This window comes from Solanum stenotomum, chromosome 12 (assembly GCF_019186545.1).
Source record: "Solanum stenotomum isolate F172 chromosome 12, ASM1918654v1, whole genome shotgun sequence".
Taxonomy (NCBI): Eukaryota; Viridiplantae; Streptophyta; class Magnoliopsida; order Solanales; family Solanaceae; genus Solanum; species Solanum stenotomum.
The window spans coordinates 22,762,247-22,775,654 of record NC_064293.1 but is presented as its reverse complement, the minus strand read 5'-3'; the positions used below and the strand labels follow the sequence as shown (position 1 = coordinate 22,775,654).

The window sequence follows — 13,408 nt, the reverse complement described above, 5'->3', positions numbered from 1 at the left end:
CTATTTCTAGTTCTACTGCATCCCGACATCCACTCACCTGTGCCGCGATACTACGGATAGGGCATCTAGCCTATTCTGCTAATGTGCGTGCCATCGAGCTAGAGGCTATAGTCCTTGGGATGATTAAAAGAGCTCTCATTGTTGTTGTGACACCTCTTAGAGAGTGTATTAATGCCCTCGTGGCAAGGATAGAGGTGTGTCAGAGAGATGAGGGAGCCACTCATAAGGTGACGACCCTAAAGGCCGCAATTGCAGTGTTAAGAAACGATGTGAACCAGTTGAATTCCAAAGATATGTCGATGATTTTTGGGACCGTGGAGATCACTGCTGATCTGGACACAGATGTGCCTCCGGCCATCGGAGATGAGGTTCGAGCATATGATGTGGCTGCAGAGTTCGAGGATAAGATTGACGAGGAGCAACTCGGTATTTAGGATGAGACCACATATAAGGGATTTCCGGTGGTTGATGAGGCTATGGTGCATTTATCCGTGTAGACTTCATTGAGAGAGACATCCATGACAGGCTCTAGTGGAGCCAATGTTGTTGTTACCCCAGGCGCTGATGCACAAGAACGGAGTGTGACAGCGGGAATTGATGCCTCGACAAACGGAGAGATTGATTAGAGAAGATCATCATTTACCTCCTTCTCTGTTGTTTTTCTTGATTTTTATTGTTTCAGTTGCATTTGAGGACAACTGCTTTTCTTTTGTGGGTGGAGTGAGGTATTTCCATACCTACCTCTTATGATAATAATTTGTGTATATATATTGAGTTTTGTGTTTTAAGCTGTGTTTTGATTCTATCTTGTGGATGTTTTGAGCTTATGGCTCCTTGTTTTAAATGGAAATCGTTTTTGACCCATTTTGAAAATTTTTGTCCCACCTTTTTTGTATGTGATTGTGGTTGTTCTTTGTCAGGCCCAGGGGTACCCCTAGACGTATAATGGCGTACTTAACCCCGAAGGGGTGTCATACAAACCCTTAGCATAATCATAACATAAGATACTAGAAAAGTACTAGAAAATTTAACTTCTTTAAATCATACAATTGAAAACATTTTTATAAGTAAGCGGAAGTTTTTACTACAACTTTTTCTCAAACAATCTATATAAACTTATGAATAAAATTCTTGGGACGCAGCCCATAAAAATTCTAAAACATAAGAAAATGACATAAAGGAAACATAAGGGTTTTGTCCTCGAAGCTATGAAGACTAACCAATTCTTCAACTCTTCTTGCACCTTAGAAACCTAACTTCCAAAGCAACTCAATCTCATAAACCCTACATTTGATTAGAATGTAGGGAATATGCCAAGTATGAAAGGTAGCGCAACATCATAAGAGCATCTCAAAATGGTTAGTCAACATAAGACATAAGCATAAGAGATAATAACATAGTCATAGCATAACCTGCAACATAAGCATCATATAAACATAATTGACTCTTAGTTATCTATACCATAATACCACCACTCTCAAGTAACCTCAAAAGCATACAAGTTCAAACTATGGATGAAAAGAAATATAAGAAGAAACGTACTAGTAGAAAATTAAGAAAAATAAGAAGAAAATTAAACAAATTGTATCCGGATTATAAACAACTCAAGATCACAAAAACTAATAACGAAAAATTAGATCAATTAATAAATAATATATCTAAAATAGAATATAAATATATTCAATATTTAAAAATATAATGAATAACGAGAATAACGAATATAGACAAAAACTTACTGAAATAATTATAGCAAAAAGACAAGAATTAGCACATAGGCAAAGTAGACTTAACAATAATATATTCGCAGGAACTTGTAAAAAATCTATAGTAGCACAAAGGAAAACTATTTTATATCTACAAATACAGATAGAAAGTTTAGAATATAAACTTCAACACAATCTATAAATGAATAAGGAAGAATATGCCATAGACGAAAAAATATATGAAAACTATGACGGATTAAAAATAAAGATAATATTTTCTAATCTAGGAAAAAGATACAAAAAATAGGTGACGACAATATAAGTTTAATTTTAGAAAAAGAAACACTAAAACTAGAAGATAGTTTAACTGTTATGATAAGAATAACAAAAGAAAATGAAGAAATAGATAGAAAAACGGAAATTGAAAAAATAAAACAACAAGCAAAAAAGGATGTACATTAGAAGAAGTAAAAAATACTAAAATAATAGAACTAGAAAAAGAGCTGGCAATGTTAAAAGAAATGTATGAAATGAAACAAAAAGAAAAAGAACAAAAAACAAAATTAGCAAATGAGATAATTAAACTTAAAAAAAATTTCAATTAGAAGATGAATTAGAAGGAAAAGAAGAAAATAACCAAGATAATCTACCTGAAATAAGAATTGATGAAATAAACGACGATGATCTAGATGAACAACATTCGGAAACAAGCGAAACATATACGGAACTTTTAACAAACATAGATAATACAAAGAACTTAGAAGTAAATGCAGGAGACCTATAGACATGGATGAAAAACCTAGTACATCAGGAATAAAAAACTCAAAAAATTTAAAATATTATAATACAAACTATGAAACCTCAAGATCAAGAAGAGCCAACCATACATAGAAGACAAGGGAAGACCTTGCTCGACCAAATGAATGTAGCAGCAGGGATATTTAGAGATGGGAGCAAATATGATAAAGAAAAAACTATTTGGGATAAAAAATTGAATAAAAAATGGACTCCTAAACCAATAACTATGGCAGATATAAATAAAACAATCCAATTATGGATGGGATATATATCAAAAAAATTAATAGATAACAAAATAGTAATGACAGAAACACCAGGATATATAGAGAGAACACTTATAGGAACAGTAAACTTATGGCTACAAAATTTATCAGATAAAAGTTTACAAACTCTAAGAAGTAATAAAATATTTGATAGTGAAATAGCTACTACAACTATGGAAATATTATATAAATAATAAATCGCTATAAGGAACGAATTTAGTAGTATGACAACAGAAGTAGAACAAAATAAAGAAAAAATCATAAACTGAAATCTAATGACAAAATTAGCAATATGTAACATGTGTTATATAGATGAATATACATGTGCATTTAGAGAATACTATTATAAAGGAACATATAGCATAGACGTAAGTAAAGAAATAAGAAAATTATATTTTACAAAATTACTGGAACCTTTTAATTCAAAAGTAATAAAAAGTTGAAATGAAGCAGGATTAACAGATACCTTAGGAGCTAGAATAAAATTCTTACAACGTTGGTTTATAGAACTATGTGAAAAACATAAAGAAGAAATAAAAATGAAAAAAATACTAATAAAAAACTTAGCATGTTGCAAAAATAAAACGGCACCCCAATTTGGTTGTACGGACAAATACTATAAAAAAAGATATAACAAAAAATATAGATCGAAATATAATTATAAAAAACCAAGAAGAAGATACTATGTAAAAAACTACAAAACCAAAAGACCATATAGACCAAAAAGAAAACTAACGGAATGTACTTGTTATAATTATGGAAAATTAGGACATATAGCTAGAGATTGTAAATTACCTAAAAATCCAAAGAAAAAACAAATATCAGAAATAATAATAGACGATGAAAAATATACACAGATAGAATACATAGATTATGAATTAGAAAACAATGATAGTATATATGAATTATCGAAAAATGAAATAGAAAATAATTCAGTAACAGAATCAGATAATGAATACTATATAAATGATTGAAACAGACATACAAATAATAACTAAAGAAAATCATTAAGATGAAGAATCTTTAGAACAAAAAATAATATTTGATAATAGCATATTTGAACAAATAAAAGGAAAAAAATTAAACGTAAGCGTAGAAAAAATATTCGAAATACCAACAATAAGAAATTGGTTTAAATGACAAAAAGAAGAGTATTATGTAGTAAGTCAAAAAAACATATTATAGATTGCAAATACAGCAAAGGAAAGGCTAAAATACCAATAATAAATAAACGAATAATAAATAAAGAAATACAAGATATTAAGGCTAAAAATCTAATTAAATATGTACATTCAGGAGGAACAAAAATACTAATAAAAACATGTTTTAGAGAAGGCATAGATACACCCATAGAAATATACTTAGCAGATAATAGGATCATACAACCTATAGAAAAAAATATAACAGGTACAGTAAAAGGCAACCTCATATACAGAAAATTTAAATTTATAATAAATGCTAACTACTCAGTAGCAATAAATGATTGGAATAAATCACTAGTATTATATTGGAAAATGTCAGGAATAGAACTAGCCCCGGGAAGTAAAATATTTACAGCTAAATATAAAAACTTATATGTTTTAACAACAAAACATAAAATAACAGCAAAAAATAAAATAAATAAAATAAAAATAGGAAATCCTTTTGAAAGGATAGTTACAGTCATAGATAATAATGATTATAGTTATAATGAGATTGATATAGAAGAAGATTTAGAAATACTAAAAGAAAGATTAAGCACATAAAAAAGAATAAACTGTGAAATACCACAAATTTCATCAAAAATGAGTACCTCAAGAAGAATAGATAAAACCCCACAAAAGTCAATGGAAGAAGAAATAAAATCACATCATTACTACATAACGGGAGTAATGGAACAACGAAAGTATTTAATATTAATAAATACAGAACAAGAAGAAAACTATATTACCAGAGAATTAGTGACGGAAGATGAAACAATAACTACTAAACAATTATGCCCCGAACTACCAAAAGCATTAATGTATACCGAAGAACTACAGAAAATGAAATAATCATTGGAGGAGTACCAATAGTAATAAAATTTAAAATATATCAAGAAGATGAAAATATCACTTTAGGAATAAAATGGCTAGAACAAGTAAAACCATATAATCTAGAAGACAAACAGTTAATAATAAATTATGAAAATAAAAGAGTAATAATAAAAAGTACTTTAGTATGATAAAATTATAAAAATATATATACTTGCAAAGATAATAATAGCTATTACAACAGATATTATACACCAATGATAGATACGGGAGCAGAAACTAATATATGTAAATACAGTTATTTACCAGAAGATAAATGGGAAAAATTAAAAACACCGATAGTAGTAACAAGATTTAATAATGAAGGAAGCATGATTTAACTATAGAAGAAATATATAACTTTGAATCGACCACAAAAGATATGCTATTAGGAATGCCATTTTTAGAAAAATTATACCCACATATAATAACAAAAACACACCGGTGATTCACAACACCATGTAAATAAAAAATAGGAGCAAAAAAAGTAAATAACAAAAAAACAAAAAACAACAGAATGGATAAAAGGAAGTGAAAAAAATACACAAAAAATAGAAAATATAAAAGAAGAAGACCCTAAGATAGAATTAATTATATTTTCTATAGATAAAGTAAAAATAATCCAAGATAAGTTAGAATTATTATATAGTGAAGATCCTTTACAAGGATGGGAAAAACATAAAACAAAAATAAAAATTGAGCTAATTGATAATAATAGTATAATAACCCAAAAACCACAAAAATATAATTTTAATGATTTAACAGAGTTTAAGATACATATAAGTGAATTACTAGAAAAAGGGTACATACAAGAAAGCAATAGCAAGCATACAAGCCCGGCATTTATAGTAAATAAATATAGTGAACAAAGAGGAAAAAGTAGAATGGTTATTAATTATAGAAATTTAAATGCAAAAACTAAAAGGTGGCGTTGGGAAACACCTTAAAACCCATAATGTTTGTTTAAATACAGCTGCAGGTACGAGCAAACAAGTTAGTGAAAAACAACATAAGAATACAAACTTGAACCAGCTATTTGAAAGACCATTTACTCCGAGAACACCAAAAAATACATTGGCTATGGAACCCTAAACCTCAACCTATGCAGATAGCCTATAAAACGAGAAAAAATTATATAACCATGTTACGAGAACTTATATTTAAAATATATACAAAATCCAAACCTATTTAAACCGTAATCCTAGATCCACTACAACCAAAGAACCAAATCAAGACTACCTAACCCAAAAATTACAAGGTTATAACAAGTTAATTGCACAACCAAAAACTAACGCCAATTTAGTAAGAACATGTTACAATTATGGACTATTAAATACCGTATATACATACGATGGAGAAGAGATAAGTGGAATACTAGAATTGCACAAAGCATTCATCACATATCAAAGAGTTACCAAAGGAAATTTATTTTATATAAAGTTTTTAACAGCACCAGCGGAGATATTATACGAGGAGATAAAACCTCCAATTCAAGTTAATTTAGAACATTGATGATCCGGATATTTGTGTCCAATAGTTTTACAATATCTTGTCATTATTTCTGATGAGATAAAGTTCTTTCTTATAGCTCTTGTAGTTGGCTGTTGCTCAGGTTTTAGTAGATTTAGTGCCCATTGCCTGAGTTCTTCCATATCTGCTTCTCTGATTTCTCGATAATTTGAATATATCATTGTTTGCTCTCTTGAATAATAACTCCATATCGAATTTTTGTTTAAATAATTAGATGTCAACTCATTTAAGATAGTAGCTATTCTAATAATTCATTTTCCTGCATAGAATGCTGGTATCTCCACTTTTTGTATTTTGTCTTGTTCTTCTATTTTTTATGGTATGATCATTTCTCTAGTTAATCCAATTTTTATAACCTGTATAATTGGCTTAATTTCATCATAAAGTATCTCTGCTGGTGCTGAATAGAATCTTATATAAAAGAGGGTTCCCTTAGTTATTCTTTTGTAGTGCATGAATGCTTTGTGTAGATCCGGTATTGTAGCTATTTCATCTCCTGTCTGGGTTATACTGTGTTCAGTAATCCATAGTTGTAACAAGTTGCCACTAGATTTGCATTTGTCTTAGGTAAAGCAATTAGTTTGTTGTATCCTTGTAGAGTTTGGGTAATATAATGTTCGTGTGGATTTTGGGTAGTTTTAGATCTGGGGTTTTTGTTTAAAAAGGTTTGTATTTTGTGAATGTTTTCTATGTAGGCTCTGGTTATATGATTATAGATTTTCTTGTCTTGTCCCAAGCTGTCTTTGTAGGTATTTATTTGTGGTGGTACAAATAAGGGGTTTTGATTTCTGGGTACAAATGGTTTTTCAAATATTTTGTTCATATTTGTATTAACATATCTTTTTTCTTCTTTTGTAGATGATGTGCNTTTAGATCTGGGGTTTTTGTTTAAAAAGGTTTGTATTTTGTGAATGTTTTCTATGTAGGCTCTGGTTATATGATTATAGATTTTCTTGTCTTGTCCCAAGCTGTCTTTGTAGGTATTTATTTGTGGTGGTACAAATAAGGGGTTTTGATTTCTGGGTACAAATGGTTTTTCAAATATTTTGTTCATATTTGTATTAACATATCTTTTTTCTTCTTTTGTAGATGATGTGCTACATGTAGCTGCAAGTAACAAATTGTTAGTTTGGGATTTTCGGTGTTTTCTATCGTCACCTTCTAGCTCTGGAGTTTTCAAGTCTTCCGATCGACTTAGCTCCGCATATTTATTGTCATTCTGCTGACCTTTCATTTGTTGTATCTCTTTATCTAGGTTATCTACTTTTGTACAAAGCAATGTCATAGCATTGAATATCTTTTCAATAGCATTTTCGTTGTCTAGATCTGTCTGTGTAGCTTTGTCTTGAAATGTAATCTGCAATGACATTTTTGTTAGTACTTATCACTTCTATTGTAAATGTAAAATTTTGTATATTTAATACTAGTCTCCGTATTTCTTTGGTTGTTACTGCATCTTGTATCTTCCTTGTGATTCACCATTTTACCTGCGTATTATCTGTTCTTACAATAAACTTATTGTATACTATATATGGTTCAAAAGCTAATAAACATTTATATAGTGCATATGACTCTTTTCTATTTATTTCCCATTTTATTTCGGGATTTGTAAATGTCCCTGAGTAATATCTGCAATGATGTTCTATTTTTTCTTTATCGTATTTATATTTTAGTACTCCTCCATGACTTATTTCACTTGCATCTGATTCTACTATGTATATAAAATTTTTTATTTTCATCTGGAAAATATAATTTAGGTAACTTCTTACATAATGATTTTATTTTTCGTATTTGTTTTTGATCTTTTTTATCAAAATAATATTCTACGTCTTTCTTCAATTTTTTGTGCAAAGGTTTTAGGTTTTCTGCTAAATTAGGTATATATTCTCTTACCTGATTTACTAATCCTAAAAATGATTGTAATTTCTTTTTCATATCTATTTGTTCTTCAGAATTTATTATTTTTTGTTCTATATGGTTTTGCATTTTTATACCATTCTTATCTATTTGTATTCCTAAAAATTCTATCTGATTTTTCATTATTTCTGCCTTTTTCTTACTTAAACTTATAATCATGAATATATTTACCTGTGCACCCAAACCAAGTCACCAGGTTTAAAAACAACATATTTTCTACCCTTATTCCTTCGCAATGCAACTTCCTTGTTCTTCTTTTCAATTGCAAGCCTTGTTTGTTCATGAATTTTCTTCATCATATCAGCCTTCTTCTTACCATCAAGATTAGCAAAACCATTAGCAGGCAAAGGTAATAAATCAAGGGGGGGTAAGGGGGTTGAATCCATATACAACTTCAAAAGGAGTCTTACCAGTAGAAGAATGGAAGGTCCTATTATAAGCAAATTCTACAATAGGTAAGTAATCTTCCCAAGAAGTCAACTTTCCTTTCAAAACAGCCCTCAACATGTTCCCTAAAGTTCTATTAACTACTTCCATTTGCCCGTCAGTTTGTGGGTGACAAGATGTAGAAAATAGCAATTTAGTTCCCAACTTTCCCCAAAGAATTCTCCAAAAGTGACTTAAGAACTTGACATCCCTATCACTAACAATAGTTCTAGGTATTCCATGCAATTTAACCACTTCCTTTACTTCCTTTACAAACAAGTCAGCCACATGAGATGCATCATTAGTCTTTTTACATGGGATAAAACGAGCCATTTTAGAAAATCTATCTACTACCACAAATATACTATCCTTACCATACTTAGTCCTTGGCAGCCCCAATATGAAATCCATAGAAATATCAATCCAAGGGGAATTAGAAACAGGTAAAAGAGTACAAAGACCATGCGGCAATGTCCTAGACTTAGCCTGTTTACATTCAAGACAATAAGAACACACTTTTTCAACATCCTTTCTCTTGCTAGGCCAATAAAAATGTTCAGACAGTATTTCCAGTGTTTTGGGTACACCAAAATGTCCCATTAGCCCTCCACAATATGCTTCCCTAACAAATAGTTCACGCAACGAGCAGTTAGGAACACATAATTTATTTTCCTTGAATAGAAATTCATCTTGAAGATTAAATTTCTCAAAGGGACCCAACTTACATTCAGCAAAAATCTCACCAAAATCAGAATCATTAGCATAGAGGAACTTGATTTGGTCAAAACCCAACAACTTTGAAGTAAGAGTAGAGATCAAAACATACCTTCTTGAGAGTACATCAGCAACCACATTCTCCTTTCCTTGTTCGTAAGCAATTACATACGGAAAAGTTTCACTAAACTCTACCCATTTAGCATGCCTACAACTAAGTTTACCTTGGCTCTTCAAGTATTTTAATGACTCATGATCAGTCTTGACCACAAATTCTCGAGGCCACAAGTAGTGCTGCCATGTATCTAACGCCCTTACCAAGGCATATAGCTCCTTATCATAAGTTGAGTAGTTCAATGTTGCTCCACTTAGCTTTTCACTAAAGTAGGCAATTAGCTTGGAGTCTTGCATCAAAACTGCACCTATGCCCTTACCAGAGGCATCACACTCAACTTCAAAAGACTTAGAAAAATCAGGCAATTGCAAAAGAGGAGCATAACACAATTTATCCTTCAGCAAGTTAAATGCATCATCTTGTTCCTTTCCCCATGTAAAAACCTTATCAATTTTAATAACTTCAGTTAAAGGAGCAGCAATGGTGCTAAAGTCTCGCACAAACCTCCTATAAAAACTAGCAAGTCCATGAAAACTCCTAACTTCAGTTACACTATTAGGTTTAGGCCATTCTTTTATTGCCTTGATTTTCTCATCATCTACTTCAACTCCCTTAGAACTGACCACAAAACCTAAGAAAACCACACGATCAACACAGAAAGTACACTTTTTGAGATTAGCAAATAAGCGCTGATTTCTAAGAACTTCAAAAACGTGTTTTAAATGCTCTAGGTGTTCATCCAGATTTTAAGAAAAGATCAAGATGTCATCAAAATACACCATAATAAATTTTCCATGGAAATATTTAAAAACATGATTCATTCGTCTCATAAAAGTGCTTGGTGCATTAGTCAAGCCAAAGGGCATAACTAACCACTCATAAAGTCCATATTTGGTCTTAAAAGTAGTTTTCCATTCATCTCCAGGATTCATACGAATCTGATGGTAACCACTCTTTAGATCAATATTAGAAAAGAATTTTGAACCATACAGTTGGTCCAACATGTCATCAAGACAAGGGATAGGATGGCGATACTTTACCGTTATCTTGTTGATGGCTCGACAATCTACACACATCCTCCATGTTCCATCCTTTTTGGGAACCAATAGGACTGGAACAGAGCATGGGCTCATACTCTCTCAAACAAATCCCTTTCCAAGCAATTCTTCAACTTGCCTTTGTAATTCTTTGGTCTCTTCAGGATTGCTCCAATAGGCAAGCCTATTAGGAAGTTGAGACCCAGGCACAAAGTTTATTTGGTGCTCAATCCCTCTCAAAGGTGGTAATCCCTTTGGAGTGTCATCAGGAAAAACATCTTCAAAATTTTGCAAAAGAGTAGAAACACTATTTGGCAAAGAAGGAGTTAGTTGTTCAAAATTAATCAATACTTCTTTTAAGTAAGTAGTATTATGGGCAGCCCCTCTCTCCTAGCATTCAAACACTCTTTGGCTTTTATATAAAGGCTCTCATTAGCCTCTTTCCTCAGCCTCTTTCCTCTCACCAAAACATTTTATTTTTTTACTCACACCCTCTTTTACCTCTTTACTTAGATCGCTGTCCTCTCTCTCTTTCTCTCGGCCATCTTTTTTTTTTCTATCTCTTGGCCTTTTTCTTCTCCCTCAAGCTCACTTTTTACCTCTCCCTTTTGTTTTCCCATTGTTTCCTTTAATTGATTTTGATCTTCAAACGCTTGAGAAGGAGATTATGGTGCAAGAGTATACTTCTTACCATTATGCAGAAGACTATACCTATTCTTTCTCCCATGATGAGTAGTATCCCTATCATACTGCCAAGGTCGGCCAAGTAAAACATGACATGCTTGCATTGGAACTACATCACAAAGAATTTCATCTTCATACCTACCAACATTGAATGAAATCATGCATTGTTTGTTTTCTTTTACTTCTCCATAATCATTCAACCATTGGAGCCTATATTGGGTAGAGCGCTTCATGCATGCAATTCCTAGTTTATCCACCAAGTATGAACTCACCACATTTGCACAACTTCCCCCATCAATAATCATAGAATAAGTCTTCCCTTTTATTTCACACCTAGTATGAAACAAATTCTCTCTCTGCCCTTCATCAACACTACCCAAATTGATAGTCATAATTCTCCTAACCACCCCAATTATACCATCATTAGGCAGTTCCAAATCATCTTCCTCACTTACACCTTCTCCCTCTTCTTCTTCCCCCTCACTTTTTTCACTCTCATATTCTCCATTCTCTCTAAGTAGGATGTTTCTTCTACTTGGACACTCATGCATCATATGTCCCCTTCCATGACATTTGTGACATTGAATAGAACTTGAAGGTGTAGAAGATTTAGGATTAAAGGTTTTACCTCCCTCCTCAACTTTACCTTTACCTCTATCATCTTGAGGTTTGGAGGGGGCTTTCCCATCTTGAGTTGACCATGGCTTCTTAGAGATAGTATTTGGTCGACTTCTCCATGAGTTATTTTGCTGCTATTTCTCAATTTGTTTTTCAACTTTTACAGACAAATCAACTAACTCATCTAAAGTTACATATTGTTGTATCTTTACTACATTAGCTATTTCTGTATTTAAACCATTTAAAAATCTAGCTATTGTAACATCTTCTTCCTCCATGCAGTTAGCTTGGATCCTAATATCCATGCTTTTGAAGTACTCATCCACCGACATGGAGCCTTGCTTCAAGTGTTGAAGGCGAGATTGTAGATCTCTTTGGAAGTATGATGGAATAAATCGCTTTCTCATTACCCTCTTCATCTCTGCCCACGTAGCAATAGGTGGTAGTTCCTCTTGCAATCTGTCCCTAGCAAGCTTTTTCCACCAAGAAGCAGCATAATCAGATAACTCAACAACAACAAGTTTAACTTTCTTACCCTCAGAGTAGTTATGGCAATCAAAGATGGCTTCAAATCATCTCTCCCAATCAAGGTACAAGTCTGGATCCCTTGTCCCCTTGAAAGATGGCATCTTCATTTTTATACTATTTATATTATCATCTTCTACTCTACCTCTTTGTCCCCTCCTATATCTCTTCTTTCTAGATTAAATTCAACATCAAAATCATCATTATATTATTCAGGATTTACAAAAGGGATATGGGGTACATTCCTTCTAACTTGGGGTCTAACATTATTTGGGGGTACAACATCATTCTCCCTCCTAATTGCAGCTATGGTGTCATTCTGCTCGATAATCATATCCCTCATCTCTTGAAATTGAAGGGTCCATCTCTCAAATTGTTGGTGCATAGCTTGAAGGGTGAAGTCGTTCCTTCCTTTGACCTCGGGCTTCTAAACGAGCCCTTTCCACATCACCACCTGAATTAGACATCTAAAAAAAAATCAAGTATCACACTTTTAATATGGCTTTTACCCTCTGTTAAACTCACCCACACTTGCCTTTTTCCACTCAAAATAACATTTGAACGAGAATACTTTGTATATTTATAATTAAACCAAAACGTGTATCAAGTTCGTAGTAATAAAGTTTGGAATTTTGGGGTACCAAAAGATAGTAAAGAACTAGTCCTAGAACAAGTAGAATTTAGTTGAAACAAAACACGAATAAAAAGAAACTTATTTTAGAATTATAAGAACAAGAAAAAAAATCCTCTTATTCTTAAACATTTCCATCTTCTTCTTCGTCTTCCTCTTCTTTTTCCTCCTCCTTCTTCTTGTTGTTCCTCTTCTTCTTCCTTCTTCTTACTTCTTCCCTCTTCCTCCCTCTTCTTCCTCCCTCTTCCTCTTCCTCTTCTTTCTCCCTCTTCCTCTTCCTCTTCCTCTTCCTCTTCTTCTTTTTCTTCCTCTTCTTCTTCTTCTTCTTCTACCTCTTATTCTTCCTCTACCTCTTATTCTTACTTCTTCCCTCTTCCTCCCTCTTCCTCTCCCTCT

General features: G+C 32.2%; 1 protein-coding gene across 1 annotated transcript; it reads right to left on the bottom strand.

The window, feature by feature from the left end:
• Positions 1 to 10,656: 10,656 nt before the first annotated feature.
• On the bottom strand, positions 10,657 to 12,724 carry LOC125847235 (uncharacterized). The gene is made up of 4 exons (XM_049526899.1): positions 12,647 to 12,724; positions 12,072 to 12,392; positions 11,246 to 11,987; positions 10,657 to 10,832 (listed from the first exon to the last, which is right to left on the bottom strand). Exons 1-4 carry the CDS (start codon positions 12,722 to 12,724, stop codon positions 10,657 to 10,659), a joined length of 1,317 nt encoding a protein of 438 aa, XP_049382856.1.
• Between the last annotated feature and the right edge of the window lie 684 nt (positions 12,725 to 13,408).

Excerpts from the sequence above, each read along its gene's own strand:
- LOC125847235 (XM_049526899.1), bottom strand. The coding sequence starts at position 12,724 with ATGAGGGATATGATTATCGAGCAGAATGACACCATAGCTGCAATTAGG. Across the intron at positions 12,393-12,646 it reads ATGTTGTACCCCCAAATAAT|GGTAAGAAAGTTAAACTTGT; the intron begins GTTAGACCCCAA and ends AACTACTCTGAG. Across the intron at positions 10,833-11,245 it reads GTATAGTCTTCTGCATAATG|ATGTTTTTCCTGATGACACT; the intron begins GTAAGAAGTATA and ends AAAATTTTGAAG.